This window comes from Camelus dromedarius, chromosome 1 (assembly GCF_036321535.1).
Source record: "Camelus dromedarius isolate mCamDro1 chromosome 1, mCamDro1.pat, whole genome shotgun sequence".
NCBI classification, from domain to species: domain Eukaryota; kingdom Metazoa; phylum Chordata; class Mammalia; order Artiodactyla; family Camelidae; genus Camelus; species Camelus dromedarius.
In genome coordinates this window covers 19,925,511-19,943,244 of record NC_087436.1, presented here as the reverse complement: position 1 = coordinate 19,943,244, position 17,734 = coordinate 19,925,511, and the positions used below count along the sequence as shown (strand labels likewise).

Below are 17,734 nucleotides of genomic sequence, written 5' to 3'. Positions count from 1 at the left end.
AGGTCACCTAGGCACTCAGTGACAGTGCCAGGGGGAGAACTCTCAGACACAAAGTTTTTAGCTGATAGTAGACCATGATAAGGTACTGTTAGAGGCAGAGACTTTCTGAAAACAACCACGCTGGCCTCACTTGTGCAAATCCTAACTGCCAAATCATGTTCAAAGTTGTATTGTCTTGAGAGATGCTTTTAGTCCGTTTTAAGAAAAAGAAAAGCATCTTGCATGTTAGAAGCTCTTTTGGAACTTGCAAAGGTCTATGTGGCCTATTAAGTTGACTGATGAACTGTTTCCACCTCTCTGGGCTCTGCACAAACACGGTCCTTGTTTGAGAACCAGAGACTATTTTCAGCATCGACCAATAGTTTCACAGCTACGGGTGGTGTTTGAGGCCAGTGAGAAGGGGGACTATCACGATGGCATGCAGATTCCAGCCTCTTTCCTCTTTTCTGGTATTTTTCTTAGAGGAGAAGAGTCAATCCTTGAATAATGAAGCATTTAATGGGTGTTTTTAAATTTGTTACCCATAACAAAATAGAGTTTATCAAATATTAGTAACAATCAGTACTGATGCCCAAACATCAGTATGGGAGGCCAGTGCCTGATCAAGAACAAAGTATCTGTATTTCTACATAAATCTGAACCTTACGTGTCTATTTCACCCATCTCGATCATGGTAAAACGGTAATAGCATATTACATTTGACAAGGACAAAGAAGACGCAGCTTGAAAGAGGTAACAAAGGGAACAATTTAGGTACTAAGACCCTCCCGTATTCTATCAGGACGCTGAGCTGGTCATTAATTCTGACACTTTAAATCCCAAATATTCGAAGGAGAAAAAGTTGGTTTACAGCAAATGTTCTACTAAGGTTATACTTGGCTGGAAAAGAAACCTCACGGTTTCGTCTTTTGCTTTTCCTTTTCCTGGATTTTTTTTTTTTTTGGCAAGATGCAGAAAAATCTCATTAATTCTGACCACACTAATTTGGAATTCACGGTAATTCAGTCACTGTTGGAGTACATTGAAGTTTATCTTTTGCACATTAGGAAAAAAAAAGCTGTTAATCAGATCAACTGCCTAAACAAAATTAGAGGTGAGACGTTCAGCCCAGTCAACAGGGATCATTTGCACAGAATTGAATAGAGTTCTAATTTCAAATGATTCTTAACTATTTATTAAAGAAAGTTTGGCAGGAGTTCTACTTGGCAGCATCTGATTAACTGTTCGTTGGAGTGGCAGTATATGTGTTCAAGTAACAAAACGGGTTTCCGTCTAAAAAAATTTTATAACGCAGGTGTTTTTACTTTGTGACAGTGGCTTTCCTTCCAATGACTCCCGGTTATTGACATTTTTGCCGCTCGTAAACGTACCTGACAGTTGAAAAAGAAGCTCAGAAGCCATCTTCACAGAGATATCCTGACTGAAGAGGTTCCTCTCTGGGGGCACCCTGCCTTCTGGCAGCTTCTGTAAGGGTTCGGTTTTCTCTCGCCCGATTAAAGTGCTGTAGCCAACATTCCGGCTGGGTGAGATCGAGGCATGCGAGTCCTGGATATCAACCTCCATGGGTTCCTCTTTAATCTTCACCATCTGAGTGTCCTTGTAGCTTTCCGCTGCAAGCAGGTGAATGAAGAGGAACAAAAAACACCAGAGTTTCTTAATTCTGACCAAACCCAGCTTCTGCTCACAGAACCACGAGGATTGTGTCAGGAGTAGTTTAGAAGAAAGCGCCCCGGGCACACTGAACACAGTTTGAAAAACTTCTGGTCGAGCCCATTCCGGTTTCTTGCAAAGGTAGGAAACCAGAGCTCAGAGGAATCAGGTGACTTGCCCAAGTCCATGCAAACGGCAGCAAAACCAGGCCAAGGTCCCCAGATGCAGAACCAGGTGTCTTGACCAGGGCCTCCCGACCACACCCACACGCCCCTTCCTCTCTGCCAGGCTGCTCCCAGAGCTTACAAAGAATGTGGCAAACCTCTGTCCTTGTTTTACAACGTACCCGACTGCAGTGAATCAAACTAGAGCAAGTCTACTCAGACTACGATTTTCTCCCTCTATTTTTAAAGCTCTGATCAATTTTTTTTTTCCTTCTCTTCTGGGTCACCTAAATTAGTAAAGGATAAGGAGGGTTGATTCAACTGAGACATTTATACCTTGCTGGGAGCTAGTTAATACTCAAGACCACCTAGGACGTTAATTGCAGCCCACGGATTAACACTTAGAAAAACAGCAATCTTACAAGTTATAATAGCCGTTCAATTCACTGACCGCTCTTGCTTTAGGTGTGGCTATTGAATGTTTGGTCTTTCACCTGAAACATGCATTTACTTTGCGAGGCTGGAGTGCCTTTATGTGCACATGCTCCTTAGAGCTAATGAGACCTTTGAAACAAGGTGGGACAATTAGCCCAGCCTTTGAGTCGGGTCACTTTAAAATAAGGCCACACTCTCAAATCAGCCAGCACTTATTAGTAACTATAGTGTCCTCAGCACTCCAGAAAACACAAAAACTAAAATGAACTTAGGTATATAGTTGATTGATAGATAGATACACAGATAGAGAGTGGTGGGTTGAATGATGGCCCCCTCAAAGAGATACGTCTATGTCCTAACCCCAGGAACTCATGAATGTGACCTTATTTAGAAAAAAAGGTATTTGCAGATATGATTAAGTTAAGGATCTCAAGATGCGCTCATCTGGGATTATCCAGGTAGGCCCCAAATCCAATGACAAGTGTCTGTATAACAGAAGAAGACAAGACACAGATCCAGTGGAAAAGGCCATGTGAAGACAGAGCCAGTGCCAGAGGCTGAATGTTTGGGTCCCTCCCCCAAGATTAGTATGTTGAAACCTAATCATCAATGTGATGGTTTTTAGAGGTGGGGCCTTTGGGAGGTGATCAGGTCATGAGGGAGGAGCCCTCATGACTGGGGTTAGTGCCTTTGTAGAGAAGACCCCAGAGAGCCTCCTTGACCCTTCCTCCATGTGAGGTCACAGTGCAAAGTCACCTGCCTATGAATCAGGAAGAGGGCCCTCACCTGACCATGTGGGCCACCCTGATCCTGGACTTCCAGCCTTCGGAACTGTGAGAGGTCAATTTCTGCTGTTTACAAGCCATCCAGTCTGTGATGTTCTGTTACAGTAGCCCGAACAGACTAAGACAGAGACTGGAGTTTTACAGCCACAAGCCAAGGATTGCTTGGAACCACCAGAAACTGGAAGGAGAAAGGAATGATTCTCCTCGAGAATCTTCAGATTTCAGGTTCCTGGCCCCCAGGCTCTGAGGGAATACATTTCTGTTGTTTTAAGCTACCAAGTCTGTGGTAATTTGTGATGGATGGATAGATGAATGGACAGACGGACAGACAGATAAACAATAAGAAACAATTTAAAGTAGGTGCTGGTCTGTGAGACAAGAGATATACAAGGGAAAATCTCTGGGCATGTATCTGGAGGAAACTCTAATTTGAAAAGATACATGCACCCAAATGTTCACAGCAGCACTATTTACAACAGCCAAGACATGGAAGCAACCTAAATGCCCATCAACAGATGACTGGATAAAGAAGTTGTGGTATATTTATACAATGGAATACTACTTAGCCATAAAAAAGAATGAAATACTGTCATTTGCAGCAACATGGATGGACCTGGAGATTGTCATACTAAGTGAAGCAAGACAGAAAGAGAGAAAAATACCATATGATATCATTTATATGTGGAATCTAAAAAAATAACACAAACTTACAAAACATAATCAGACTCACAAACACAGCAAATAAACTTATGATTAAAGGGTGGGTAAATTAGGAAGGGATGGGGGGTAAATTAGGAGTTTGAGATTTGGAGATAGTATTATATGTAAAATAGATAAACAACAAGGATCTATTGCATGGCACAGGGAACTTTATTCAATGTCTTGCAGTAACCTATAATGAAAAAGAATGTGAAAAGGAATATATGCATGTATATGTATGACTGAAACATTATGCTGTGCACCAGAAATCAACACAACATTGTAAACTGACTATACGTCAGTTTTAAAAAGGGGGGAAATCTCATTGCTGTAAGCTGGGTGCTCAGAGGAAACTGTGCTTTCCTTGCCAAGTATGAGACAGGTGAAAATCGAGTACATGCACACTTTATTGATTTGCAATAAAGAAGACAGAGTGGTATTTTTAATTAAATGATTAAAATTAATACAACGCTATCAGTTAAGATCTCATGTAAGAAGTGTACTAATTGTGCTTTTTTCTTCCTGACACATTACACATGCTTCTCAGCGAAAATGACTTTTTTGTCAGCGACTAAACTGCAGGCAACTGTTATATTTCATTTAGATCCCTTCCCCCTCCCCCTATTATGCCAAGCTGTTTTTTTTCCCCTCTGCATGTCTGCGAAGCTCATAAAAACCAAGTCCATTGATTCAATCATGCTAAAAAAAAAAAAAAACAAAACCCAAAGAATATAAAGCTTTCCAAGTTACATGCCTGGCTTCTTGCCTTTACTTCCAGCCCATCTGATTCTTTCTTGGGTACTGACTGCATTCTCTGCCCCCTTAGGGATTTGGTGACCTGACAGCCATCCTGACCCTGACTCCCCTCTAGATCACTCACAGGTGCAGTCACGACACACGGGACCCTCTCCTCAAACTACTTAGTATTGGGAAAAATAAACAGTGTGGTCAGTGTCATGGATACATAATGATGTCTCTAAACCCTGCAAGTCATTCCAAGGCCCAAAGACAAACGAAGGAATACTAGAAAGGGATTCATTTAGTTGAAAAAAAAATCTCAACATAAAGGGCAAAGCTAGAAAGAATCTGCTCCATCATTTATCTCCCCCAAGCCCACTTTTCCCCAGCTTTGCCCCTAGATTAAAAACCACTGGCTATTTGCACCATGGAATTTACAGAAATCAGTTTTTAAAAGCTACTTGGGATAATTTCAAGTATGATTTTTCCATGAAGTGCTCTCTATTCTTTCTTATGACAACTCTTGACCTTTCAAAAATGCACAAAACACTGATCACCGATAAAAGAGAAAAAACCTCTATCATCTGTAATCTACCTGGTAGACTCCAGACTCACTGAAAAGAGTTTTCAAACTGACATCTCCATGGGCAAGTGAGACCTAATTCAATAAATATTTCCATAGTCCGTGTTTTTTCATACACTAGCATTATTGCCAAGTGTTTTCTTGCTTTTTTTTTTTAAAACAGAGTCTCTCAACCTGAGCACAATGGGCACTTGAAGCAGATACTTCTTCGTTGGAGGCTGTGCTGTGCATTGTAGGATGTTTTGCAACATCTCTGGTCTCTACTCACTAGATACCGGTAGCACCAGCCCCCTAGCTGTGACAACCGCAAATAACTCCAGACATTGTCAATGTCCTCTGGAGGGCAAAATCACCCCAACTGAAACCACCGCTGTAAAGTTTTTTTGCCACATTCTTGTTTTCACCATGCCCCAACCCCCTCCCCCATTTAATCAACACCCAAGGCAAAGAAGAAAGAAGAAGCTCTTGCCAAGTTCTAGCCTGGGCTCCTCCACGTACTCAACACCACCTCAGCCGGCTGGCCGAGGACGCAGGAGGCAGCCTGACTTGGGAGCGAGGTCTCTGCTACAAATCCTACTTGGTCCTTAGGCCAGCTCTCTCCCTCTCGCTTAGGGAGCCCCAACATAACCACTGTTGAATTAATCATCCCCCTCACTCTTCGCTTTGACTCCCACCCCCAGGGACAAGTCTATGTACCACGATATGCTTTCCCAACATCCCCCCCTCTCCGCACACTGTAGCTCCTTTTAGAATCTCTTCCTAAAATGATAGGACAAATATTAATCATACTCCAGCGGCCTGTACTGCTATTTCCAGAAAGAAATTGGCAAATGGGAAAAGATGAGACAGTGTTAACAATATGTTATGCCTGGGAGGTGGATTGTGGGTGACAGTTTACTGTAATGCTTATTTACATTTTGTAATCTTTCTAGGATAAATATGGATATTTTGTCATTTACCTACATTTAAAAAAATGGAAAACAATTACATACGCCCATAAAATGATGGTATTTCCTCTTTAGAAGTCTAGTTCAGATCAGAGTGCGTGCCTCGTGGCCTCGGAAGAGCTGATTTGTGAATCGGATAAGCCCTGTTCATACTCTGCTTGGCAACAGGAGGGAAAAAGCAATGGGGGTGTCACAATACTGTCTTTTCTACCGTCATAAACACAATATATATCAGCCAGCAAAGGGGATCATTTCATTCATCAGTCACTTGGTCATTCTATAATCTTTTTTTTAAACATCTACTACACACTAAGACACTAGATGGATGATTCTTGCGGTTCAGAGGTAAGTAAGACCTGGTTCTTGCCCTCAAGAAGCTTAAATCTAAATGGATGATCAGACAAGTATAAACAGCCCTCCCATACAAGAAGTAAAATTTAAATACAGTGTGGGAAGAGGGGTCCAGGAGGACCATGGACCAAAGCCCAAAGGTGGAACTGTACTCTCCCTGGGGGGTTCGGGGACCATCACGGTGTCTGTTAGGCTGAAGCGCCACCAGTGAGAGGCAGAACTGGTTCCCTGAACAAGCAGGACTCACAGTGTGAAATCATAAACGCAACTCTCTTTTTGTCTTCCGTTGTCTCTTTAAACCTGTCCAGTAGGAAAATGTTCCTTCCTGTTCCCAGGTGAAAACCCAGGCAGGCCCATAACCTGGTAATTCTTAGATAATAAAAAGCCTCACAGCCCTTGAAGCAGCAAACATAGTCTCGATTCACAGTCTGGAAGGCCCAACCCCCGGGGTAACCCACAGCTCAATCTTTCTGTAAAGGTGACCTTGGTTTCCCCCTGGAAGGGTCCACAGGTTGCCTGTAATTTGGGGGAAATGGTGTGGTGGGCTCCCTCCCCCCTTTCTTGCCTTCTCCCCAGCACACCAGCTTCCCTCTCAGACCCTAGGATTAGAGGAGGGGGAGGAAGGGGAGGAGAGGGGACGGACAGCCCTTGTCTCGCTGTCCTGTTCCAGAATGGTTTCACCCTCTTTAGGCCAGCAGACATTTCTCTCCTGGGATTTGCCCACAGGGTCTTCGGAGATCTTGACCTTGGAGGTGCTCACTCTCTAAACTACCTCGACCTGGTTGAATGGCCTCCAGCCTGGGCTGCCTGATTCCCTCCACTGCCTCAGGCACCCACCTGTGGGCAACCACTTGAGTTGGGCGCAGGGACCACCAATTCTCTAGGCAGCCCCACTGGACAGCCCTGCAGACCACACCCATGTGGACCCTCTTGTGGGAACCTGGTCCACTCGGAACCGTGGGGAATGGCTGCCTCTTATTTGATCAGACAGAGAGGCCCCCACCACGGCACAGCAGGCCACTCTCTTCTACTCAGACACCAAGGCAGTCTGCCATCTCTCACCCTCCAGATCCTAGGCCAACGTCAGGTACGGACCATGAGGCTCCCAACTGAGGAAAACACAAGACGAACTTCCAGATGGCATCTCTCAAGCCGTGGGCTCTAGATTTGGGGTAAGAGGCTGGTATCCCTTCCCTCACCCCCCTTAGCTGGCAGTTGGGGAATCACAGCCTGGTTCTCTCCAAAAGCCCCTCGCCCCAACCTTCATAACCTCTCACGCCTATTCTCTCTCAATTTGGCCAAGAGTTCCAAGAGTTTGTGTGTTTTGGGGGTGGGGGGGCGAGGTAAAATATCTACAACATAAAATGTATCATTTTAATTATGTTTGAGCGTCCAATTCAGTGGCATTAAGTACGTTCACACTGTTGTGCAGCCATCACCAGCACCACCTCGAGAATTTTTCACCTTCCCCAACTGAAACTCTACCCATTAACTCCCATTTTCCCCTTTCCTCAGCCTTTGCCAACCAACATTCTCCTTTCTGACTCTAGGCCAGGAGTTTTTGTATTTTTTTTTCCTAATTCTTCAAGCTGTAACCTTGGAGCTGAAGCCAGATCTTCCGTTGAACATACTGTCTAATAGAGTGTCAGGTTGCACTCCAGAGAAATAACTGGAGAGGCAGGTAAGGGCAGAATATGGAATCTCAGATGCTGGACCAGGAAGACTATCCTAAATGAGAAGCCAGCCACTGGGGGGTTTGGGCAGGGGAGCAGCACAATCAGATGACATTTCGACAGGGGCACTCGTACGGGATGAAGGGACCAGAGGAAATGGAGATGGGGAAATCGATGGGGGCTGATGGCGGTATTGTATCATCATCTCCAAGCAAAAAGATGATGAGGGCCTGGACTGAAGGTCATGAGGGTAGAAAAGACTCACAAGATATTCCAGAGGTTGAATGTAGAGGAATTGGTGGTGGACAGTTAAGAGTCCGAATCAAGAATGAAGAGATGAACGGACCTTCATAGCAGCATTATTCACAATAGCCAAGACTTGGAACCAACCTAAGTGTCCTCTGACAGATGAGTGGATAAAGAAGATGTGGTACTCATACACACACACACACACAATGGAATATTACTCAGCCATAGAAAAGAATGAAATAATACCATTTGCAGCAACCTAGATGAACCTAGAGATCATCCTACTAAGTGAAGTAAGTCAGACAGAGAAAGACAAGTATCATATATCACTTATATGTGGAATCTCAAAAAACAGTACAAACGAACTTATTTACAAAACAGAAACAGACTCACAGACATAGAAAAAAAACTGATGGTTACTAAAGGGGAAAAGAGAAGGGAAGGATAAATTAAGAATTTGGGATTAACAGATGCACACTACAATATATAAGTAAGATAAACAACAAGAACCTACTGTGTATAGTACAGGGAACTATATTCAATATCTTGTAATAACCTATATGGAAAAGAGTCTGAAAAAGAATATATATATGTATAACTGAATCACTTTGTTGTACAACTGAAACATTGTAAATAATGTAAAAAACATTCAATTAAAAAAATAATAATGAAAAAAGAATGATGTGACCAATGTGAGAATAACTGAGAAGAAGCCTTGTGTATGGTCTGGATAAGAAGGAGGTGAGATTTTAAAAAATAACAACTCTATGACTTTTAAGCCTTGGATATTTGGAAAATGCTGCTATTAAGAGTAGAAAAAGAGAAAAGTTGGGGAGAAATTCAAAGGAAGATTTTCAGTCCTGTTCTGGCTAAGTACCTATGATCCCTGCAGGAAGTAGAGGTCATGATGGTTTATAGGCAGTAAGAGAAGAGCCACCAGTGACACACAGAGTGGAAGGGACTGGGTGAGATAAGCAAGGGAGGGCGAGTAGAGAGCAGTGGATGGGGAGGAACTGTTACCATAGACTCCTACAGAGAAGGTAGAAAAGCAGCAAGAAGAGGTGGAAAGGGAGTGGTCCAGCACAGCCTGCGCGTGGAATGCAGGGGGCGGGGGCAGAGGCCCCGCCCGCTCCTGCCGTCACATGGAACAGCAGCACAGTGACTCATCCTCTTAGTCTCTGCCCCATAGATGTCCCAGCCCCACGCTCCCTGCAATACTGAAATATCCCAATTGCCCAAATACAACCCACCATTCGTCACCTTATTCCCTTCTTAAATACTCCAATAATGTCCTATACAGATTTCAGAACTGTATTTTGAAATTTCCCCTCTGTAAGCAGCTTTCTTTTATCTTCATCAGATGACACCCTTTCCATCCTTTGTCCTATGTCTATATTGTACAGACCTTGCTAACATTATAGCTCAATGTGATTATTATTTACAGATTCATTTCCACTCTGCACTGAACACCCAGGGAGAGCCTGGTTCTGATTCATTTTTCATCCGCCAGACTTCACACATTTGATAAGATTAATCTCTGTCTGTCACATGCATCACCTGAGGCAGGGCACACAATAGGTGTGCTGTTCTCCCTTCCCTGACCCCTCAGTCTGCCACAGACACTCAGCCACGCTATGAACTTGAAACAAAACACGAAAGGACGCAGCACTGGCAGTGGCACTGAAATAAACAATAATAATTGGCCATTCCCTTTCTGGGGGCTATCATGGTCCTGAGCTAGTGTTTTTGAATAACGAGAAGCTTAAAACAGCCTCTAGAAGCAATGTCAACGATGCCATCTGGAAAGAGTTCATTTTCTGGAGTGACATTCCTGTCAATCAGATAAATTAAAAATCTTTCCAACTTTGCTATCCTCAAAGATACAAAGTTCTGGGATGGGCACAAAAACGTGGCCCAGGTATGAAAACTAATTCCTGGAGGTGTTGGGTTTATTCCTTAATACTTTGTGAAAAAAAAAAGCAAGGCAAACGGACCAAGGGAAGCAAAACAGACAGCCAGGAACGAGCAGAGAGCCTGCCTGGGAACATCCGCCTCTGGGAGCGCCTGGCTCCCGCGGGCACCTGAGGAAGACGAGCTGCTGCCGTCTCCCTTGGCTTTCTCTTGCTTGATTTTGTCCTTGCCAGAATCAAGATGGAATGAAGAGCTGGGCTGGGTTTCCTGGGTGGCACAGGGAGAGACCAGGCCCCAGCACTACTCCAAAACGTTATTCCCCAGCAGCTGGACACTCTGTGCCGGGTTTTGTGTTGCTGGAGCTCAGCGATGATGTGGGAAGGAAGCAGCCTCCCAGCAGGCACTCCCTCCCCCGACAACTGGAGCTGGTCCTCAGCGCAACATGGATGAATGCAGCTCCGCTCTTGCTATGAAAATGAAGACCCTGATGCCTGGATGCCCGAGTGCTTTTCTTCCTTCCCTCTTTCTTCCCCTACCTTCTCTCTCTCCAGGAGTCATGCCATAAAACAGAAGCACTGGCACACTGAGACAGGCCTTAAGTTCTCTGAAAGACTCAGCTGGGACATGCTTCTCCACAGGAAGTTACATATTAAACTTCAGTGTCTCTACGATGTGGCCCTTGATTCATTCTTACAGCGTCCAGAGTATAGTCGTCCTCAGTGAGGAGAAGTTCCCCAGTCTCGCTCTGAGGAATGGAACCCATGCCTGGGGCTTTTGCTACATCCCAGGAGAGGCAACACAGGCTCCTACTGTCCTTGCTGGACACACTAGTCATCTGTTCCTGGGGAAAAGGAGAAGGAACGCTCTCCATGAAAGGAAACAGCAGTGCAGCAATTTTCTCTAGTTCTAACCCACAAGAACCTTCAAGAGCAGCATTTTCCACCTGCCTCCTCTCGGAACACAGAGTGGGAGACTTACAAGACGCATGGCCTCCAGACTTGGGGATAAACAGGCACAGCTGAGGGCAGGGCTGATAAATGGTGTGAGGTATGGAATTGAAATTTTTCCTCCTTAATTAAAAAAGGGGGGGGCGACTGTATTTTTCAACAGAAAAGCCTTACAGTGACCTCCAGCACACACACACGCGCACACACACACACACACACACACCACATTTTACTCAGGACCGCACTGGAGTAAATGAGCAAACCATGAGACCAAGCCAGTATCTATGAGGAAGACATGCAGATATCTGCACAAACTTAATTAATTCATGAAACCATTCACTACATTAAACCATCTTTTCCAAGTAGTAAAACTGACCTTCACAGTAATCCAAACATTAAGAGAATTTTGTTTAAAATGATGGAACTATGAAGGAGGTTGTAGAGCGCGTGCTTAGCATGCATGAGGTCCTGGGTTCAATCCCCAGTACTGTCATTAAAAATAAATAAATAAACCTAATTACTCCCCTCCTCCAAAATTTTTTTTTAAATAAAAAATAAAATAAAATGATGGAGCTAGGTTTTTTCGTATGCCCCTTACCTTCTTCCCGCCCCCTCCCCACACACATACACACGCACATCTTTTAATTTCTATCACAATTTCAAAGATATTTTATCAGAATTGGCCTTTTGAACTGGATCACCAAAACCATAAATGCATTTGCATTTCCTCACTCTAGCAGTATACCACCTGGCGACTAGGAAGGAGAAGTAACAAAGGTTGAAACAGTGAGCTATGCACACTAGAAATCACACTTAAGCGGACAGACGTAAGCAGGGGGTCAAATCAGAAACAATAAGGAACACCAAGTGTTCCATTTTATTAATTCTAAGTCTGCAAAGAACCAGTATTCCCTAAAAAAACGGAACTCAAACTTTAAAGCTAATAAAGGCTTAGTGAGACCTGGAAGTTCCCTTTCCAGCGTCCAAGAAACAGATCATTTTCCATCAGAGCAAAGCACCTGCAGTTCATTCTTCTATTCATTTTTCAGTGAGTCTTTGCATCCCCTACCTCAGCAAGCAACGAACGCAGGAGGTCCTTGCCTGAGCTGACATAGCTGGACATTTGCTAGTGCGTTTTCAGACCGGCTGCAAAACTGGGCCCCGAGCTGCAGCACAAGTTTTGAACTCAATTCAGGGTATGACACTGTCCAGTGTTAAACCACACGGCGGGCGGGGGGGGGGGGCCCTGACGTAAAGGAAGGTCCCTCGGAGTGGTCACTGGAATTTGATCACAAGTCAGAAGACATCCATCCCACATCACAAATGCTGCATTTGATTTCACTTTCGTCCAAATAACAAGAATTAAAATCCTCAGCCACTGGGGGCTCTGGGAGATCAGCTTCTCCAACCAGCAGATGATGCGGAGGGGCCAGGCATTATCTACTGAACTCTGAGTGTCCCGGCATTAGTGTAAAACCTCTCCCAGCCGTCTTGTTTTCTTTTCATTTCATGATTTCACTAGAAATTAGCTAAAGCGGTGCATTTAAACTGCATGTCTGCCATTTGGTAACACTCCAAATGATCTCATTTTTTAAAAATTAACCTATTTTTCATCTCATGTGCGGAATATACTTTTCTTGTCTCACGTTCAAAAAAGGAGGAAAAAAAGGAAAAGGGTCAATTAAAGTATCTGATCTAAACTTAAAGCTATTTAACATCATTATCCTTTGCCATTTAATAAATCTATGTCCTGTCCACTTCATCTGCTGTGATTAATAGGCCTGTCTGTATCCTTCTATGAACCTGTGTGCAGGAAGGGTGGGGAGTGGGGGGAGTATGCAGGTAGGTTTTAAACAGAACTCCTGAGAGATTTAGTAGAATCCCTGCTGACATAAAAAAATGACCAAAAAGCAAGGTCCATCTCTGTCTGGCGACAGGTTGGCCTCTGCTGGATGCTCCACGAGGAGGAAGATGAGCAGAAGGAGCCCTGGGAGAGGATGGAGCCAACAAAGTCTTATTTCAATAACTCAGAGTTTTACCAAACTTTTAAATATTTTCCACTAACAGATGGTAAAAGGGCTTGAGTATATGCAGACTAGTTTAAAATGCTTTTCTTAGGTGGTGCTAAATATTACTGAATCGTGTCCCAAGGAGATCTCTGCTGAGGAGCCCTGGCTGCTTCTCTGGCATCGGTCAATGTCTCTAGCAGGCAGGGGAGGACTGGTGGGGTGGAGCAGAGAGCAGAACAGCACATAAAGAGAGAGACGAGGACCCAGGGGCCACCAAGGGTGCATACGGGCAGTGGCAGACAGGGTGGGAAGAGAACGTAGGCTCAGGCAGGAGAGGGTGCCATCTAGTTCACCTCGGCACCCCCGATGCCCCAAACGGGGCTTGGAAAGTAACAGGAGCTCAGTAAATAGTGTTGAATGAATAAGTAAAAGGAAAGAAACAAAAAGAGCACTGCAAAGAAGCAATGGAAAGCGATGATGAGAAGTAGAGAAAAAGCTAAAAGCACAGGGTTCATTTAACCCCCAAGAAAGCTGTACAAACTTTTGCCAAAAATCAAAGCCCTAACAGCCAATGATACACGAGCCTCTGTGCTCGATGGGGCAACGTCCCTGGTACCAGAGCTGCGGGAACCCTTGGAGAGGGAACAGGAGCATCTGATGGTGGGAGATGTTCCCTCTGGGCTCTTAATTCCCCACACTCCTTGGAGACACGGAATGCACAGATCGCCTCACGATGCACTTTGGCTGTATTTCAACCTTCTTTTCTAAATGTTTTTAAAATAAAAGCAACTTCCAAGTAGGGTAAGTGACTCATTTGAATGGCCCTTCCTCTCCCTGTTCCTGTGTCCTCTCTAGCCCAGGTGGTAAAGAGCAACAGCATAGCAAGCGGGGGCAGGCGGACAGGGAGAGGGGAGCCCCTAACTGAGAAGCAGGTCCTAATACTTCGGCCCTCCCTGCTACACACAGGGTGAGGATTCAGCCCCGTTGTTTCTAAGAAAGATGAGAAAGAGTCACATCAGAAGAGTTTTCTCATATGAACGACAGAGAAAATACCTTAAACAGTATTAGAGTGGAATACACAGGGTACAAAAGGTTTCAGCACAAGCAATGGAAAGGAGAAAACCTTTGGTCTTGATTAAATTATCCAGAGTCCCCAGTTTTCTTCTGCATTCCACAGCTTAAAAAAAAAAAGTGCAGGAAAAAAATTATCTACATATTATCCAATACATTGGCTACATAAGCACTAATGAACTCCAAGTGAAGATTCCTACCCATTTATTTATTTTATTTTTTTAAAATCCCATACATGTTTTATTAAGTGCATACATAAATATTTCACTTGCTCTGGAGAGATTATAAATGGTACTGATTTTTCTTTGCAACTTTTTTTCTTTTCTTTTTTTCAGTGGAGGTACTAGGAATTGAACCTGGACATCGTGCATGCTAAGCAGGTGTTCTACACTGAGCTCTACCCCATCCTCCTCCTACCCCTATTTAAATGCACAGTGAGGGACAACGATTCTGCTCTCCAGATACATCCCGCAAATCACTGCCATTTCACCGTTAGTCCCTCAGTTCTGCTAAAGGTCTCTCGCCCTCTCCACCAAAGGGCCATTGGGATAACTTTGGTAACGTGTGTGTGGACCACAGAAAGCTTGCCCCCTTGGATGCTCTGACTCCAAAACAGTAGAAAGACCCTCTGGCAGTGACAGCAGGGGAATGTGCGTGTATGTTTAGGTGGGTTTACGGAGCTAAGGTTGGCAGTAGCAGGAAGTAAAGGAAACAAGTTCATGATTTGTTCTTGAAACAGTGAGTCCCACCCCTTGATTTTGGACGTACGAGAAAATGCAGTGGGTCACGTGTCTATTCTATCATGGTTCCCCCGCTTCTCCAGAGGTGGAAGTAAGGAATACAAGCAGACAGCGAGCCACGGGAAACCAGGAAATGTGCTCGAATCCAGCTGCCAGCCCGTATTTAGAAAATAGGAAGTAAATCAACACAAACTCAGGATGGCCTAAATATGGGGGCAGGGGGGATACACACATGCGTGGAGTAAATAGAAGACTTATTAGGAAGGAAGACCAAGGATGTCACAGGCAGGTCCTCACAGTTTGATGATGAGAAAATACCACTTTTCAATCCTTTGCCTTCCTACAAGAGCAACAGAAGTCTTAAGGGAGAAATAGTCTCTCTTCAGAAAAGCTTTCCACTCTTGGGCTAACATGGACACTTCCCTGCTCAACGGAAACTGGCCCCATTGCTCCCCCCTCAACCAGTGTATCTTCCGATGCTTAATGTGGCTGATTGGCTCGGGTACCACCACCCAGGGAGCCCCTGCTCAGTGGGACGTGGCCACTCCACAGCAGAGAGAGGACTCCCTTCTCCAGATCTGTGTTATCAGCCAGTACCCAGATGGGCACAGAAGCCATGGGGTTTAATTACAGATGCAAATGTTCCCCTTCTTTGACATGAATAAGTTCAAGGTGAAAGGTTAATAGGGTGATGGGAAGAAAAGCCACCGTGCGATGAGAATGCTTTAGATCTCTCCTTGAGGAGCATGACAGTGTGCTCTCCCTCACAAGACCACCGTATGGCCAGAAAGTCTGACGGGAGGGACCATAACAAGCTAGAGCGAGGTAAGAGAGTCTAATGCAGTGAGAAGGTACACAGCTTCTAGCCGGCAGGGAAACTGGTCCTCTTGAGTGAAACATGGAACAGAAATGTTTCATTGGTTACTCAAATATCTGCATCCACACTGCAATTGGCTCCCCCAGAAAACAAAGCTTCTGAGGGGGGAAGGTCTAGCTCAGTGGTGGAGCATGTGCTTAGCATGCACAGGGTCCTGGGTTCCATCCTCAGCACCTCCATTTTAAATAAATAAATAAATAAATAAATAAATAAACAAATAAATAAATAAATAAACCAACCAACCAACCTAATTACTCCCCCCTCACAAAATTTTAAATTAAAATAAAAAAAAAAATGAAAAGAAAGCTTCTTCTCAGAGTTACCATCATCAAATAGTAGTTAGTGATGGCCTCTCTGTGCTACCATTTGTGTTGTGGATAATGTCTGTAATAACCTAATATGAAAAAGAATATATACATATATATGTATAATGGAATTGCTGTGCTGTTCACCAGAAAGTAACACAACATTGTACATCAACTATACTTCAATTTAAACAAACAAACAAACAAATAAATAAATAAATAAAAGTTTTAAAAAAGAAAATGTTGGTAGATTTTTTTGTTCTGTAATTTATACCAGAAAACAGAAGACAACACAGGAAAACAGAAGGGCAGCTACACCAACTGTGAATGCATTTCTTAGAGGTCATTCTTAATTCTTTCGCTGAGTATTGTAAAGGATCTGGTACCCCTCCGCCACGCCCAACCCCACCCTGCACCCCTGCTTACAGCCCTCCCCTACCCACTACCATAGTCAAACCCCCTTCTTTCCCCAGTCCAGCCAAACAGAAGAGGAATCTGTAACGAAGGTGGAGCACATGAAATTCCTTTCTGAGTTCTTGCCTGGTTTCTGGGAATGCAGGCCAATACAAATTTTCCTTAACATATGAGCGATGCAGCAGAGATGATCATAAACAAGAGCCTTTTGAGGCCGGCCGGTCTGAGTCCCGGCCTCAGTGTGGGAGGTGGAGGAAGCCGGGTCAAGACAGCGAAAGGGTGGCCGAGGGGCGAGAGCTCTGAGGGGAGGAGGCACTGAGGCGCTGGCCTGGGGTGTGAGTCAAGGAGCCCCCACACGAGGCGCGGGAGCAGCAGAGCCACTCGGGTGTTCGGGCTCAGGGATCTGGAAGCTGAGTGTGGAATTTCAAAATAAACAGAAGGGCACGTATTGGTCAAAGAGCAAGGGTGGCACCAGTTACGGAGGAGCTTCTGTGAGAAGCAAAGCCCTGCTTCTAGCTGGGAAGAGAACGGCCCTTCCAGAGCTGCACCCAGCAAGTCCCCGCTCTGTCCTGACTAAATGATCGGCTAAATAACACTGAGTACATCCTCTGAGCTTAACAAGACCTACACCTTCAAGAAAAGAATTCTCTGGGTATACAAACAGGTCACATTTTTATCTTATTAAAATGATCGATTCCCTGTTTGTATAAGACAGCCAAACAGATCCAATTCTCACTGGGTTTCAAGTGCTAAAAAAAAAAGAGGCTAATTCCTTATTTAAGATTTAACTTCCCCAGGTATGGATTTTCTGTCTATGTGTATGTCTATATACGCATACATATTTGTACACACAGGTATATCCTGAGAGCTGTTTAGCATATATATGGTAAAGAGGAACGTGATCTCCTCATCAGTTGTAAACCTACTGTCGTCACATTCATTATAAGTCATCTAAAAAGCTGACATATCAATATTCTTTGGCATCAGCTGAAGTACGGAATGCTTTAGCAAACACAGAAATCAGAGAGGTCAACTCCACCATGGAAGTATTTATTCAATAGACTAGGTTTCATAGGCTTTGCATCTGAAAATTGAATACAGTGCTAATACAGGTAAAGACAGGCTTTCATGTTAATACTAAAGAAGTCTGCATTTTTTCACCTAATTTCTGGAATTACGGAAATCT

General features: G+C 44.2%; 1 protein-coding gene across 3 annotated transcripts in view; it reads right to left on the bottom strand.

Annotated features, from left to right (window-relative positions):
• ZNF827 (zinc finger protein 827) overlaps positions 1-17,734 on the bottom strand; it is a 170,234-nt gene that overhangs the window by 78,527 nt on the left and 73,973 nt on the right. For all 3 annotated transcript variants that reach the window (XM_031465236.2, XM_010982657.3, XM_031465263.2), the window contains exon 6: positions 1,371-1,610. In XM_031465236.2, coding sequence (XP_031321096.2) covers positions 1,371-1,610 — 240 coding nt within the window. The remainder of the gene's footprint in view (positions 1-1,370; positions 1,611-17,734) is intronic.